The sequence below is a fragment of the Rissa tridactyla genome, chromosome 7, assembly GCF_028500815.1.
Source record: "Rissa tridactyla isolate bRisTri1 chromosome 7, bRisTri1.patW.cur.20221130, whole genome shotgun sequence".
In the NCBI taxonomy this organism is placed as follows: domain Eukaryota; kingdom Metazoa; phylum Chordata; class Aves; order Charadriiformes; family Laridae; genus Rissa; species Rissa tridactyla.
The window spans coordinates 56,157,209-56,173,956 of NC_071472.1; the positions used below are offsets into that span (position 1 = coordinate 56,157,209).

The following is a 16,748-nucleotide window of genomic DNA, read 5'->3' on the forward strand; positions in this document are numbered from 1 at the left end:
AATTCCCAACAGTCATATCATGCCACTCCTTTCACTTCGCCTTTGTCGTCCCATGCCAGAGACAAGCTCAGCTCCATTTCTAGTTTGGCTGCTCTGAAAACCCACAAGAAATCCTGATCTGGTGAGCACAGCTCCTTTTACGGCTGAAGAATGCCCTCGGGCACTCCCGTACAGCTCCAGGGGCTCCCAAATGGCCCCCAAATCGGCCACAAACAGGCTAAGAAAAGCAAAAAGAAAAAAAATTAAAATTAATAAAACAACGAAAAACAACAACAAAAAACCCCCAGAGTCATCCAGTAAAATTGCTTTTATTTCTGTAATTTCATAAGTATAAAACAAATCAGCCCAATATTGTCTGAACAGAGTGGATCGTGTGGATGTGACCACGAGGAGCTTTCCCACGTCTTCACGGCACACCTGGCTATTTACAGTCGGACAAAGGACACGATTTAGGAAGCAGTAATTTAGTGGAAAAATATCTCTCATATAATAAAATAGGAAACCTTGTTTCTTTCAATTCTACCCCTCAGACAACACCCTCCCACCCACCCCCAGATACAATGATTTACCTTCCGCTATGAAGCACAAACTCAGAGATTTCTAGGTCTGGCTGTCCAGGCATCTCATATTAAAAAAAAAAAAAAAGAAAAAAAAAATCAGGATATTCCCAGATTGAAGCCACTGCGGGCACCCGCTGGCAGCCCAGTGCTCGCCCTCCTCTTGGTCCCAAGCGCCCGGATGGACCCAGCTCGGGCTCCGGCCGGCAGCACCGGTGTCCCCATCACTCCAGGGGCACACAGGCTTAGGCTCACGTAGTGCCCCGCTCATACCGAGAGCTGAACGGCACCAGGAGGACAGGTCCAGGGAGCACAACTTCCCTTGTGTGTCCCCTCCCTCACTGCAGCCCTGCAAAGCCTAACCCAAACCGTGCCACGCAAGCTCTGCATGGGGTGAAGCCCTTCTCCTTCATCCCAAAAACCCGACCCCCGGGCTGTCTCCCTGCCGGGGACAAGCCCTGCCAGAAAGTGCCACCACAGAAGTGGGGGAAAAAAAGCCCGGGTGGGACTGAACAGGGACAACTGAATCTCTGGCATCATTTATACAAGGTGATGGCCATGCCAGGTATGGACCAAAACTCACAGTAAGTCTCAGGAGTTGGTACTGGGGACTCCTGTGCGTTTGAGTTTCAGGAGTGATACGATGCCAAGGTCACTGAAGCCCTTGAACATCTCCCACCAACTGGGACAGCGATAGCCTGAGCTCTGGCACAGCAATTATTTGATGAGTTTTGCGGAGCACGACCCTGACTGGGCAGCAGCACTGTCAACCTGACCCACAAAAGAGGGACCAAAAATTGCTGCTGCGTTTTCCTATTGCTCCTCTGGCTACTTCTGCCATCCACATCATGAGCAGAGACTCTGGTTCAACGCCAGATTCCATGCTCTTACAGGAATGAAGTCCCCCAGCCTCTCCAGTAAAGCCTGACCCTTCTGCTCCTGACTTCCCCAGTGCCTGGTGGTACCATCCAGCCTTGGCTGAGCCAAGCATCAGAAACACACAGACGACATCTTCACAGTGCCAAAGTCTCAAACACACAAATCCAAAACCTCACCCAGACCCTGAGCCGCACCGTGGCCACGTGACAGAAATAAAACGTAGGACGCAGTACGTCTTTGCTCTGCAGAGCATCTCTCTTTTTCCTTTCCCAACGTGCCTCCCGACGGGACCACACGCCGCAGGGGCAAGAGCTCATCTAGCAACTGGCCACAACGACATGACGTCCCGAAACAGCACGAAAGACTTTCCGCACCTGCTGCCCAAAGCTGACCCCCCAAATTGCTCGCTCCAGGGACGCGGGACCCTCGCGTCCCGCCTTGGCTGTAGCCCAGCACGGTGCCTGGCCCTGAGAAAGGACTATAAAGTGCTCGTGGACAACCCCATGCTGCCATCCCAGCGTGTCCTCCCCCGTGCACCTCGCGTCCCTGCGCGCGGGGGATCTGCCGCAGCAGCCCACTGATGCTAAAGGTCTTGCTGGAAAGACCTACGTTTCAGTTAAAACCCAAATATGCCAGGCAACACCACCAAAACAGAACAAAAAAGGAAGTAATTCCTAAACTCAGTTGTGAAAAAAGCACGGATCCCGGAGGCTTTGACCCTAAGCTGCCTTTTTTAAGAAGCTCTCGGGCCAAATGGCCACCCAGTGTCCATCTCCCTTGTATTGCACACAGTCGGATGCCGCGGTAAGACACAAGACCCCATCCCAAAGCGATGGTCTCGGCTCCGGGATCTCCAAGTTTGCACAAGAACATGCTCCAGCCTGTGAAAGCGCCCAGCACGCTGCTGGTGGCACGCGCGCGATAAATACCTGCCCCGTGATTTATCCTGACCCGTCACCGAAGCATAAAGGAAAAAAAATTACATCATGGATATTTTATCTACTTCGTGAAAACATTTGTAATCAAAAAGCATGGAGTGAAACCTGTATTCCAAGTAGTTAAAGGATGGGGGGAAAGAGAGAGACGTGGCCAACCGTTCAGAAGGGGAAATGGGGATGTGTCGAAATGGTCCCTCCTAGCCAGGGAGATGCCTGCTCCAGGGAGCCTTAGCCCAGGTTTCCTGCACTATTTTCTAGGTAGATCCAGAGGCTTGCAATAAAAAACCAAACGCAATTTGCTCCTGCTGGAAAGAACGAGCCTTTGGCTGGGACACAGCTCTGGTTTCTGGCCCACGATGGTTTGGGTTTCGGTAACTCACACTCGCAACCCAGCGACTGGACAAACAGGCCGACATTGCCCGGGCTCGCAGCAGCGCGGCATCTCCACCGACGACAAAATAACAGCAACTCGGCATCTCTGGCAACAGCAAGGGAATAAACGCAGCAGCTCCTCAAACAGCCGCTCTGGTAGTGGGTTCAGACGGACGCCTGGCACGACCACCCCCAGCCCTCCGTGTCAGGTGAGATGAAGCAAAAATTGCCAGCAGGAATTTAATAGCAAGTTAAAATTTCATGATTTCCATCTCTGCTCCAAAACAGAGCTCTTATTTCTTTCTTTTTTTTTTTTTTTTTTTTCCTTTTAGGTCTCCTTCCATCAGACTCCCATCCATTATTCAGTACTCATTAGCGGGACCTTTACACAGGAAACTCCTCCGCACACATACATATTTGGGTAAAATTAATAAACCTGCACCAGACCTTAAGGGTAAAATTAATAATCCCACACCTGACCTTAAGCCCAGGGAAACGCAGGTGGTGCAACACAGACCTGCTTGGTCCGTCCTGATGGACTGAGGCCACCATGTCCCAGGGAGATGCCATCGGGCAGCTGAAAGCCCCGCTGGACCCTACAAATGGGGTTGGGATGCTCTGAATCCAGCCCAGCCTCTCCCAAACTGGTTTTCAGCCTCAGGGAAACAGAGAGGCAATTTCCTCTGAAGTCACCGAGCTGGTACTGGATTAAATTCCCGCTGTGCTTTCCCTGCACAGAGAGCTGGAGAAGATCTGTACTAAACCGAGGTGAAATCCACCCGTTCGGGGAAGGCCACACCACACGTCTATGGCGTGAGTCTTACTGAAGCCTTACTCTGAAGGCTTAAGCAGTACCTGGGTCGTGCCCTGGTCCTCCACGCCAGGGTGAGTCTCAGAACAGTGAAAATCTTTACAGAGGAACTGGTCGCCCCATGGGATCACCAATTAAATCAATCAGACATAACACGTCTGAAAAATAAAACTTCTTCAAGACAAAGTATAATAATATTAAAAAAAAAAAAAATCAGCAACAATCTTCTAGCCACAGAGTATCTATAAAGATCTTTTTAAAGAGCTCCATATTAAAATTTCTTGAATACATTATATATTAAATACAGTAACAACATTTCATGCAAGGTTTTCTGTACAATTAAATCAGCTCAGTAGTATAACAATTCTGTACATTCCCATTGGTCTGGGGGCTCTGCTCATCTTCAATGCTGGTGATGGAGAAAAGAAAGGAAGGATGGTATTTGGCACCTACTGTACAGAGGAAGAGTAGCTCTTGCCCAGGTAAAAGAGAAACAGAAAAGCACTGGAAGCTTTTAAGAGGCAAAAAAAGTAAAAGAAAAACCCCAACAGCAAAGGAGCAAAATGCTTCCAAAACCCTGGCTCGAGTGCTGCTGCTGGAATTTAAGAGAAAGGGAAGATACAGGGTCTGGCTAATGAAATATCATCAGGACGGATCATGGGGGAACGTGAGGAAAACAGGAGGGAGGATCTGGAGAGCTGGAGAAGAGATCACCCGCTATCAGCTCCTCAGCTGACGCAGCTCAATGGAGAAAGATCAATTTACTGGATCCCAAAATCCACAAACTCTCTCTGCAGCCCGTGTCACTGCTGCTGCAGGACCATCCCAAGAGGATAAAATAAAGTTGGTGCCTCATAAAAAGGGATGCCGCGACAAACACCGCTCACGGAGAAGGACTACGTTATGTACAAGCATACATTCATCCCTGTCTCGAAGGCGGATCTCCGGTGTCAAGGACGCCCTGTGCAAGACAGCGATGTCCTCCAAGGCAGGAGGACACGAACTCATGGACATGCTCCTAAGAACTTCAGCTCTGCTCCTGCTAGGGAAATGGTTAAAAATCAACTGAGGATAAAAAACGTGACCAGGAGTGAGCGGTAGACATGAGGGATGCAAAGCTGGCCATCCCCATGCTTTGCTTCAAACGGTTGCCCCTACAAGGAAGAGGGCTACGGCTCAAATAGTGCAGATGGGATCTAAGAAGACGCCGGATGGAGGAGAACACACAAGACTGCATCAACGCTTTGGTGTCCGATGAGCCTGAGAAGGTGTGGGGCTTCCCACAACGCGGGGATCAAACAGGACAGTGCGATAAGTAGGGAGAACTTCACCTTCCACCGCACGCATCCGACCTCGACGTATAAACACAGTCGGCAAGATCCACACCACCAGTGGCCACACCACGGAGGGGAGCGCAGCAGCCGCAGGGATGCCCCCACCGACACCGCAGGCATCATCGAGGGTCGGCAACCCCAACCCACGGCCCCTTCGCCTCCCTCCTCTGCCCGCGCCCACCGCCAAGCCCTTCCCCTGCCCTCGCTCGTCCTGCCCGGCCAGGGAACGCAGCCGCCCACCCGTGCCCAGCATATTGCCTACAACCCCCAACTCCCCCCCGCCCCTCGATCTCCCGTGAAGGACGTCTTGCCTGAGCTCACCCCGTCAGGGTGAAAACTGGAAAGAGGGTCTCAAATTTTGCAGGGCTAAATCCCCAAGGAACCGCGTTACGACGACCCGGGTCCACACAGCTCCGTCCCCAAACCCTACGCCAGCTGTCCAGTAATTGCACTCGTATGTACAGGAAAAAGAAAGCTACGAAACAAAACAAAATCAGTATTTTTCTTTTCGACGATTCACCCGCATTTGTCTGATAGTCGGACACATGCATGTCCTGCTGGCTTCTAGCGATGGTCACGCATGCAAGACTTCAGTCCGAGTTACAAGTTAGGGAGCCTTTAGTTAGGAGCGGTTCCTTCGTGTCATTCATTTCTTGTCCTCTTCTCCTGAAACAAAGGGGAAGAAAAAGAGAAGGAAAAGTATTGGTGAGGGTTCAAAAGCAAACCAGCTCCCTGTTTTTGTTATCAAGAGAGGGTGCTCTGGGGTTGATCCCAGAAGGGACCTGGGATCCCGTCTGCACAGAGCTGCGGCAGCTCAGGCTGCCCCAGGAGGAAGACGCCATCCACAGCCTGCAGGAAGCAGGGAAAGGAGTGAATTGGAGCCACGCAGGCAGGAACAGCAGGAAGGCGAGCAGGCAGGGATCCCTCGTTACCGCTCCTAACGAGAGCACCACGCAGCACCCAGGGAAAGGCGGCGGCACAGAGAGGACGAAGCTCACTGCATCCCACCGCCCCGTCCCCACTGCAGCCAGATGGATGGAGACTGCTCCATGGGCACCACTTACACACGCTACATATATATATCTACATCCATGTATACATTTACATCCATACAGACCTCCAGGACAACTAACAAGGACCAATCTACCCATTGCAGCCACTGCCCCATCCCCAGGGCTGCCCTTCTCACTTCTCCCCACCCTGCTTATGCAGTTGGACATGGAAGGTGACAGGCAACACGTGCCCTGAAGGAAAGCTACGGTGTTCAGCCTTGAAATCCCTGGCGGAGCCTGTCTCACACCAACCACATCCCCAGTTTTCGAGGAGTCAACAGCAGCGACCTCAGGTTCCCCGAGGCAGCGGCTGCTCTTCAGCCCGGGGCTGGGAAAGACCAGAACCAGCTTTTCTTCTGCCCAGAACAAGCTTTTTTTTCTTAAACAAAAACAAACCCACAAGGCAGCACTTTCTGAGAAGAGTTAGAAAAATCACTTATCAGGAATCTTTTGACTGTATTTCTCTATCTTTCATCGCTGCACACATCACCAAACACATTTGCAGCGGGCCGCTGTTGCTGTGCTCTTGATGAATAGGGGTCCTGCCTGGGGTTACCAGCAAGGCTCCGCGCCCGCTGCCAGCCCTGGTGCCGACAAGCTTCCCGGGGAATTAATAAATAACAGGGGAGAGAGAGGAAAAAAAAAAAAAACAACCCCAAAAACTTTTTCGCAACTTCTGCCAAAATTTCTTTCCAGCGCTGGCTGGAGAGCCCAGCTCTCGCGTCCCGAGATAAAATTGATCGCTGCAATGGCAGCATCCCTCGGGATGACCTCTGCTCCGCCGGCTTCAGAGCCGAGCAGGGATGCTGGCGACCGTGCTGTGTTAAATCTCATTGCAACGATCAAAACTCCTCTCCTCCACGTTGCGGGGGTGCCTCTTCAGCAGCTCCGGCGGATATTTGCCAGCCACGGCGCTTCCCCTAAACGGTTGTGCAAAGGGGGGGGCGGCCGTGCCGCACGGCGGGCAGGGACAGGAAGGGGACACGGCTGCAGCGCCGACAGCGAGTGCTTAACCATGGCGAATGCTCTTCAAAACATCACTCTCGGGCCTCTAAGGAACCCCCCGGCACAGAGCAAGTCGGGGGTATCCGTGAGAACTGCAGACAGCTGAGGGTCCGGTGCCCACTTTGCTCCACCAGGATGCAGGTCCCTAAATTTAGACATAAGGAAAAAATTTTCCACTCTGAGGGTGGTGAAACCCTGGCCCAGGTTGCCCAGAGAGGTGGGAGATGCCCCATCCCTGGAAACATTCCAGGCCAGGTTGGACGGGGCTCTGGGCAACCTGATCTCGTTGAAGGTGTCCCTGCTTATTGCAGGGGGTTGGACTAGATGGCCTTGAAAGGTCCCAACCCAAACTACTCCATGATTCCATGAAATGCCGGTGCCTGGCTCTCCTCTCCACACACAGGGATCCTGTTTGCAGGAATGATGGGGTGATTGGGATCCACCAGATCCCAACATCACCAGGTTTCTCAGGGCTGTCACAGCCCTTCAACTCTTGCAAACCTGCAACCGAACGACCAGAGCTCATCTCCTACAAGATCTGCTCCCCACCAGAACAGCCGACGCTTTTCGGGGTGTTTTCCTTATTACTTTTTACTTCTCTCTTAACAGGTTCCTGTAAAAGGTCATGCTGGAGGGATGCAGCCGCCAGCCAAGACCATCCCTCCATCGAGGGAAACGCTGCAGCCCTTGTAGCTCTGAAAATTGCACGTCTGCCCCGCTGCACCAGGGCACCCCGAGCCTCAGCCGAGACCCCGGACCCCGTGAGAAAACCGAAAGGGAAATCCCCCTGCCGTCCCTTTGCCCTACCGGGGCAGCAGCACCGAGAGCTTCCCTCTGCTCTGCCATTTCTAAAGCACGGCACGTGCACAGTCAAGAGGGGGGGAAAAAAAGGGAGAGAAGGAAAATAAAATAAAAAGCAAGGGAGCAGAGCTGTAAAATCCCATCTGGAGAGATTCCGGCAGCGAAAGGTGCGGTGCCGCTCTCCTTCAGAGCATCCCACAGCTCGAGCGAACGACTTGGCCCGTGGGGACACATTCCTCCCCCCGGCGCCAGCGCCCGGCCAAGGTAGCTCCGCGCAGAGATTACCCTACAAGGGCAGCCACGGCCGCGGGCGCTCGCTCCCGGCTCTCTGCCGCGCCGGGGAGAAGGACGCCTGCCTCCTCCGCTGGGAAAAGGGGAGCTGCAGCCGCCCCTCTGCTCCCGGGGGGGTGGTTCGGGGGCTGCTCGTGTCCCCAGGTGTGGGCACACGGGGGAGATGAGGGCGAGCAGCTCCTTTTCGCTATGTGCAGGGATTTTTTTTGTGATGGGACACAGAGATTTTGGTCCCTGCAGATTTCAGGCTGTCTCGGAGGGATGTGAGCCCCGGCCGGCGCTGGCGGGGAGCGTGACACACTTGTCACCACACAGCCACCTCCGCCAGCTGCTCTCCCCCGGAGGATGTTAAAGCATAAAGACGACACCGACTTTGCAGATAAGAGGCCAAATCTCAGCAGCGGAGATGCTCAGCCAAGGGCGCAATCTTGCCGGCACATCAGCTGCGGTGGCGGGTGGCTGCGGAGCACCGTGCTGCCCGCCGGGGAGGGGACAGGTGGGGACAGGTACCCAGCGGCACGGGCACCACCTCGCAGCTCCTGAAAAATCACGCAGGGGTGGTTGTTCTCACCAGGCGTCAGGACAAACGGCTGCATAAATGTTAATCCGCCACAAAACACACCAAGACAACTCCTGCACAGCAAAACTTCTGATTTTCAGAGACGCTGCGGCTGTCGGGGCGGTTCGTAGCTGTGCTGCAGAAAGCACCCGCTTCCTGACGTGGGGAGAAACAGCACCCGGGCTGAAAACAAGTGAAACCACCACGCCGGGACCACCGACACCTGCGATGGGTTCGCTTCGAGGTGGTGAAGATGAGGGATGGGGCAGGAGGGGAGCGGGGTGGCCGCGGCAGCAGGCTGACGGCGCACAGAGGGGCACGAGCACCGGGGTTATCTCAGCGCCCTGTCTGGATTTTGTACCCTTTGAGAACCACTCAGAAAAGAGACTTCTGCAAGGTCTTGGCATAGATGCCTGGAAACCTTCTTCCTGTGTGCCACGGGGCTCAGAAACCAATACACTTAAATGCACAGAGGATGGCAAGAGGTCCTTGAGGGTGGTCAGCCCTTGTGAGCTTGCCAGCGTGTATCTGTGGGATGGACACCCAAGAGGACCTTGGAGAACATCTCCACATTCCTGACCACAACATCTGCGGGTCACGCCGAGCCAGCGTAGCTCAGCCATGCCCTTTGGCTTGCCGTCTCACACTCACATTGCCTCCCAAAACCGGGACAGCAGAAACCTCAGAGGGGCCAGAGACGGATGAAGGCAGAGGCACACACAAAGCATGCAAGACGGGAGGCTGGAAGTGACTGGGGTGATGGGGAGAGGAAAGTAAAACACCGAGACTGCGGTGAAAACTGAAGAGTCTCAGCTTTCTGCTGCTTCAAGGACAAGGAAAATCCAGCGTAATGGAAACACAACTTATCTGAATCTGATCAAAGGAGAAAATTTTCCATGCAAAACCTGAATCAGCAGAACTCACAGCTAGACATCTGCATCCCTCAACTGAACACCCTTGGCCATCCCTCAGAAGGACCCATGCTGGAGACTATCCCCAAGCATTGCCTTGCAGAGCCCAAAACTGCCATGGAAACGGCTGTGTCACAGGCTTTTTAGACCTTATTTTGAAGCAAAACACAGAGGCCAGTGTGGGAAAGGAGACCATGTCTGGGTACGGGGTCCCTGGGCTCTGTTATCAGCTGATTTTCCAAGCCACGTTCACCCGGACATGGTCCAAGCAGGTCCCCACCACACAGGAGCAAGATTTTGGAGGAAACACGGGAATACAGCATTCAGGGATGAGACACGTAAGAAAGCCAACCCTTGCTCTGGAGTCCTGCCGGTTTTCAACTGGTGCTCCCCGCTCCACGTGTGTCTTACCGTCCTGAGAATGCCTGGTAAAAAAATCACAATACCACATTTAAAAGTGGCTTCTTGAGGTTTTTTTGTGGTTTTTTTTGTTTGCTTTTCAAAGCCCAGAGGAATTAGGAAGATGCAGGATTTCAATTATTTCTTTCAAGTGCGATGATTTAAGCGTGATTTTGCCCCGTAGCCGTGATTGAATAGCTGCATGGGAAACCCTTGCTGGATGAGACACAGAGCGACCCGTGAGCATCAGCAGCACCGTGACCATGGGGATGAGCGCAGCTCACAGGACCCGGCACGTCGGGAGCACGGCACGGGAGGAGGAAACGCTCAGAGCTGGTACGATGGGACTTGAACGGATCGTACGCCTGCCAGGAACCCTGCTGTGCTCGGAGCTGCGCTGGCAGAGCTGAAGAAAAGCCCTTCCTCCAACAGCACTGATTTTTTACAGAGAAATGCAAAGTGTGGGAGAAAGACAGACTCATCCCCAGCTCACAGATGGCGAAGTGAAGACCGAGGGCATGCATGGGATGCAACAGCCAGGAATGAAACCAGCTCTCCTACGCCCCAGCCCAGCGCCATGCCATAAAATTGTTGCTACAGGCTTGTGGTTGCATGGTAAAACGAGCCCGGGTGATGCAAAGCACCTGTCAGCCTGCTGAGAGATACAACAATTAAATAAAAATAAGGTAGAAACAATTTCTGTCTGGTCTGTGAAACCAGGAGCCCCTGCACCTCTGATTCTCAGCAGAGACTTCGCTGAGCAATCGCTGCGGTTATGGATCAGCTCGCTGCAGAAAGGAAGGGCGATTTTAACTGTGAGCTGGCGATGGGGAACGCAACCTGTTTGTGATCATTTCTTGCTTGCAATAAATTCCCATCCCGTATTTCCAGCTTTTGGCATGGTTCCGCTCCAAGAGAAACCAAACAGGGCAGTTACGATGCCCCAAATCCCTCCCTGCTAAGGGTGGACAGACCTGCCGTCAGCCCCGAAATGCAAGAGTGGCTTTGCACAGTTTTCTTGAGTCATTATTAAGGGGTGAAGGCAAAAGGAAGGGGTTTGCTAGGACGCCGGTTGCTTCAGAGGAGAAAAAAGGTTTGAGCAAGGTGAGGGTGTGGAAAGGTGACCATCTTCCCTGGGCAAGGATGGTATCTCTCCTGCCCTTCGTCTCCCTGCCATCACTGTCGAGGCAAACACACCTTAACAAAAAATGAATCAAACCTGTTTTCCTGGAGAGGGGCCAGCCCCACGGCGGGCACGGCGCCGCTCGGAAAAACCTGCCGGTTTAACTCAGATATCACCCACAGCAACATCTTTTGCAAGAAGCGAAAGGAAAGATGATATCATCTCTTGGGAGGGCTGCCCAAACACAGGCCGTGATTTACAGCACATGGGAACTGCTGCCCCGGTGTCACAGGAGCTGCTTCTCCTCCACGGGTGCCACAGGACAGATCCCGAGAGGTGCCGGCCAAGGGCAGCCCCATTAAAAACAGTTTGTAACACATTCAGCTCTTATTTGCTCTTAAAATAGCGGCAGCAAATACAAGGTAAGGATGGCTGTAGAGGGGTGGAAAACAAAGGGAAAAAATTAAGGATTCCTGTTGGAAACCGGTGTTTGATTTGTTTTGCTTTATAAGAGAAGGGACCTGGTTCCCAGAGGTTTGAGAGGAGCTGGATAAACACAGGTGGCATATTTATTTAGTGCTCCAGCTCCTAAGGGAGCATTTCAAGCAGATGTAAGTACCAACTGCTCTGCCTGCTGTGGCAGCCGGGAAGGAAGGGGGTAGGAGAAAACGTCCCTTTTCCACAGCAAAGGTGGATGAACATGCAGGCGCAGACACCATGCGAGCGGAGGAGGTGAGCAAGGCGCCCGCGAAGCCACCACGAACCCCCCAGCAAAGCGCCATGGAGCAAACATAACGCAGTGTGGCGCAGAGCATGCTCACCGTCCAGGTGGTTCCGGGAAAGGTACTTGAGTCCTTCATCCAGCAGGATAACGGGCAGGGAGATTTTCATTACAATCACCCACTGCGGCCAGCTCAGGGGGGTTACCTGGAAGATGAGCTGCAAGGCGGAAAGGATTAGACACGTCAATAGGGAAGGAGGTGGGGTTTTTTTGTTTGCTTTAAAGGCCAGGTTGTTGTATGGCACAGGTTGAGAAAGGGTCACCCCAGGTACAAGGAGGGAGGATCCAGACAGCTCAACGAACAGGATTCCTTCAAGGGCTGTCATGATCCCAAGGTGGCTCTTGGCCAAGATCAGTAAAAAACAACGTCCTTCACCCCTCCTGCAGGTGAGAAAAGGGAGAAAGGCTAGGACCGTATGCGCTCACAGGAGCTTAGCAGGGGACAAAGGACAATGTAACCCCCTGGGCACTGCGACCCGCTTCATCTTAAGCGCCTTTAGGCATCAGCTGAGCCATCGCCAGCCTTGGACTGCAAAGGGAGGCAATGCCTCCGAAAGGAGCCGAGATATCCATGCCCCTTTCCGTTGCCTGTAAGGAGAGCTTCTGACTTAAGTAAAGGCTCATTGGGGCAGGGTTTCTCTTCGACTCCATGTTGGTTTGAGTCACAGGACTGGGCATACGCTGGGGACAACCGTCCCAGAAGCTTCCAGACCCAAAGACTGCTCCAGGGAAGTCCTTGCCCACAGGAGGAGGCCCCTGGGCTGCGCGTGCAGGTGGCAGAGAGCACTCACAGGCATGGGCTTGACGTAGAGGATGAGAAAGTGCAGAGCCATGGACATGATGATGGCCCCCAGCAGCCAGATGTTGAGCCATGGAGGCATCCGCAGCAGCGACTGGTTCTCAGAGACACTGCGAAAGCGAGGGGACAACGTTAGCCCCAACAACCTCCTGCTCCCCATGCCTGCCCAAGCTGGGGGTTCCCCCTCCTCTCCGAGGCTGCACACTGTAGCCCCTCTCTTCCCGACTGTTCAGCTTCAGGCTTTGCCGTGGTTTGGATCTGGACACCTATCTCAACACAACCAGCCGAGCGTGGATGAGAAACGGTCATTAACAGGGTCAAACTGCTAACGGATGCGGATCCAGCCCTTCCTCCACTGCTATCGACAGCAGCACACTGGCTCGGAGGAGTTTATTTACAGTCAGCCCAGTGGTCCACTGCGAGAACACTCCAAATGGCTCTGCTGAGACAAAGCAAAGCCCTCAGCCCGCCAAAGGACACCCTACACAAAGTCGGTCATGCGTAGAGCACACAGAGCATTCCTCCAGCCACCCTACCTGTTCAGAGCATTGCACATTTCGATTGTCACCAGCACGGACAGGGCCATCGTGGTCGGGTATCGCGACTCGAAGATCTCACAGTCGATTCCTTCAAAGATGGGGTTGTCCTCAGTGCACCTCATGAAGTTCCTCTGTCGGCACAGGAAACCGCTGGTAAATACACGGCAGAGCAGCAGTGTAGGAAAGGCAGGAAAGAGGAGGAAGAGGTCGACTGGTTGAGGGGCACATGGTGAACCTTGATTATTAGGGGCGCTATTAAATATCCCACAGTTCAGAGCAATTGATAAAACCGTATGAAGTGACCCAGCTTCTGATGGGGCTTTGGGGTTATGGCTGGATCGTGGCTTAGAGATTTTCATGTGCAGTTAATAAAGTGTTTGAGCACGCACGTGTCTCCACCAAAAATACATCTTCCATTGCATGTGACATTGGGGTGCGATGGCACCCATTTGCCCACCACCTTGCTCAGACCTACAGTAACGTAAAAATCGATCCCTTTCGATGTGGGATCAGGTACGGGAGCTACTTTCAGCTTCTTTGTATCAAGTCAGTTGCTGGCAGAAGCAAGGCTGGAAACATAAGCCTGAGAGAGAGAATCTGCTTTTCTTTTTAAATGACTGTCTTCTGCACCAGGAATTTGGGAACACTACCATAACCACAGAAGAAAGGTAGAGGAAAGACCCCAACACCTGACCCCATGCCTGAATCCATGCCTTCACCCACCTGCTCAACACATTGGCCCGTTCCCCTCCCGACTCACCAGCTGATGAAAGGAGACCTGCGGTCCATCGGCGTCGTACAAGAACCACCAGGTCGCTGCACCCACCGTGGCCAGGCCCACGTACACTGTGGCCGAGAGAGACACCCTTACCCCCAGCACCCAGCAATGGTCCCCTTCCCCATGGCACCCCATGCCCGTCCTCTGCCTGCTGGTGCCCACGGGGGCTCACCTCCTATGGCCAGGTAGCGGAAGAAGAGCCAGCCGCTGATGAGGGGCTCCTTGGGGTTGCGGGGCAGCTTCTCCATGATGTCCAGGTCTGGGGGGTTGAAGCCCAGCGCAGTGGCTGGCAGCCCATCCGTCACCAGGTTCACCCACAGCAACTGCACGGGGATGAGGGCCTCGGGCAAGCCCAGGATGGCCGTCAGGAAGATGCTGTGGGGGAAAGAAACCACAGATGTTGAATTAGATGAGCTCCATGCAGCCAGAGAAAGTGCCCGTGTCATGCAAGGGGAGAGCAAGCAGGTACCCTGGATCCAAATACCCCAAAACTGAATATTCACCCAAAGTCCTGCAGATGAACCCGCAGCCCCTAAGCCAGGAACCTGAAGTCCAGGACTGAATTTTGCAGCTAAAATTTGTTCCTGTTACTATTAAAATTTTGCAGTCGAAACCCAACCATTGATGTCCCCATGGCCACGTGGGTTCCCATTCCCAGCACAAACACCCCTGCTGAAACGCAAGGGCAAAGGATGCCCAAGTGATCCCAAGGCTGCGCCCATGCTGCTGAGGACGGCACTGATTTACTGGGAAGGATGGGCAGGGACAGGGAGAGCTGCTCGGGACCTGGTGCAAAGTGCATCAGTGTGACCCGGTGACAACAGCCTGGGCACAAATATCTGAACCCGTCTTAGATGATGGCATGGGCTTAAGCAGGCAATGAATTAACAAAACAGCTCCTGAGGGGTGACATGATTATAAAGCTACAAAAGAAAAACCCCTCTGGCCCAGGGGAACGAGGTGAGGCAAGGCTGCTCCGTTTGGTACCCAGGGTGACGATTTTGGGCACTGCACGCTGCCAAGGGCAGGGGACAGGGACAGGACTGCAGGTCACCTGCCCCAGGGGACGTATTCCCACCGCTGCTCCCCACAACGCGGTGCCCAGTGTGGGGGGCTCTCACCAAACAACCTCCCCGACGTTGGAGGAGATAAGATAGCGGATGAACTGCTTCATGTTGTTGTAAATGGCCCTGCCCTCCTCGACGGCCGACACGATGGTGGAGAAGTTGTCGTCGGAGAGCACCATCTCGGCGGCCGACTTGGCGACGGCCGTGCCCGACCCCATGGCAATGCCAATCTCGGCTTTCTTCAGGGCCGGGGCATCGTTGACACCATCGCCTGTCTGCATGAAGTTGTGATTAACGAGGTGCAAGGGATTGGGCCGGGTGGAGAGGAGGGGAGCAGGGGGTGGTGGGGCATCCCCGGGGGACTCACCATGGCGGTGATCTCGTGGAAGGACTGGAGGTACTCGACGATGCGGGACTTGTGGGCCGGCTCCACGCGGGCGAAGCATCGGGCATCGCGGCATGCCTGCCGCTGCGCCTCAGGGGGCAGCTCATCGAACTCCCGGCCCGTGTAGGCTTTGCCGGCCACGTCCTCGCTCTCTGAGAAGATGCCGATCCTGCGGCAGATGGCCACCGCCGTGCCCTTGTTGTCGCCGGTGATCATGATGACGCGGATGCCGGCCTTGCGGCACATCTCGATGGAAGAGGTGACCTCCTTGCGGGGAGGGTCCAGCATCCCCACGCAGCCCACGAAGGTCAGGTTGTTCTGCGGAGGGAGACAGCCACGGACTCACATTTACCGCAGGGACGCAGACACTTCCCTCCCTGCTGGGAAACCACCCCGGGCATGGAGATTTCCCCTGGGAGGAAAATTTCAGGAGGTGTCCAACCAACAGCCCCATGGATGCGCCCTATCCTCACACCTTTTTGCTTCACTCCCCTCCTCCCTGCCCCTCTTGGTAGTCCCCAGGCCCCTCTCAGCGGTCACCCCATGGGGACAGGTGTCCAGTGGGACGGGGCTGTTGGCCTTGGTACGCACATCTCTGCACCAGGGTTTGCAGAGGAGGAGCCCAGCCATTGCACTGCCTGCTGCTCACAGAGAAACCAGAGAGAAAATACTGCTGGGGCAGCTGGAAAGGCTTTGGGAATAAGGAAAACAGCTTCTGGAGAAAGCCCCTGGTGCCGTACCTCGTAGTGGACGAAGGCGGCGGAGTCGTGCAGCTGCATGGTCTCCCTGCGGACGGGCGCGTCCTGGGTGGCCAAGGCCAGGCAGCGCAGCGTGTCGATGCCCATGCCCCAGTCCCGGATCCTGCCCAGGATCTTCTCCCGCACCGGGGCCGTCAGCAGGACCTTGGCAGTGCCCACCCGGACGTGGGTGCAGCGCTCGATCACGCTTTCTGGGGCGCCCTGGGGAGGAGCAGAGGACTTAGGGGCTAGAATCAGTCTGGAGGATGAGCATCTCTTGCCAGCACCGAAGGAAGTGCCGGCGGGAGGGAAGGCACCGCGTTTTGGGCAGAGGAGAAGGCGATGTCCCCAGAGCTCCATCACACCCATCCTGGCGCAGCAGCTCAGCGCGCTAGATGGCAGCCTCCGACCGAGCGCACGGGGACCGTGGCAAGGATGAACCCGCGTCAGGTCACCAGACAGCAGGATCTGCGCTGCGGGGGACCCGTCTGACGCCCGCAAAACCCACGCGCCTGCCCAAAGATACCCCCGCACCACAAACCCCCTCTCGGACCCGGAGGGGCTTCGGGCTGTAAATCTCTGCTGAAAAAAAATGCGCTGCCTGCGGAATGCTCAGCGGATGCTTGCGAT

The 16,748-nt window shown here is 54.5% G+C and overlaps 1 protein-coding gene across 3 annotated transcripts in view; it reads right to left on the reverse strand.

Annotated features, from left to right (window-relative positions):
- Positions 1-5,174: 5,174 nt before the first annotated feature.
- Positions 5,175-16,748, reverse strand: part of ATP2A3 (ATPase sarcoplasmic/endoplasmic reticulum Ca2+ transporting 3) — a 52,521-nt gene continuing 40,947 nt past the window's right edge. Inside the window, exons 13-22 of one of the 3 annotated variants that reach the window (XM_054208952.1) lie at positions 16,122-16,340; positions 15,364-15,699; positions 15,051-15,271; positions 14,102-14,304; positions 13,912-13,997; positions 13,149-13,282; positions 12,605-12,722; positions 11,854-11,971; positions 9,863-9,935; positions 5,175-5,557 (exon numbers count right to left, since the gene is read on the reverse strand). In XM_054208952.1, the coding sequence (XP_054064927.1) occupies positions 5,482-5,557; positions 9,863-9,935; positions 11,854-11,971; positions 12,605-12,722; positions 13,149-13,282; positions 13,912-13,997; positions 14,102-14,304; positions 15,051-15,271; positions 15,364-15,699; positions 16,122-16,340 (1,584 nt within the window). In that variant the 3' untranslated portion in view covers positions 5,175-5,481. Of the gene's footprint in view, positions 5,558-9,862; positions 9,936-11,845; positions 11,972-12,604; positions 12,723-13,148; positions 13,283-13,911; positions 13,998-14,101; positions 14,305-15,050; positions 15,272-15,363; positions 15,700-16,121; positions 16,341-16,748 lie in introns of all 3 variants that reach the window. The other 2 variants (XM_054208954.1, XM_054208953.1) reach the window with 2 other exon arrangements.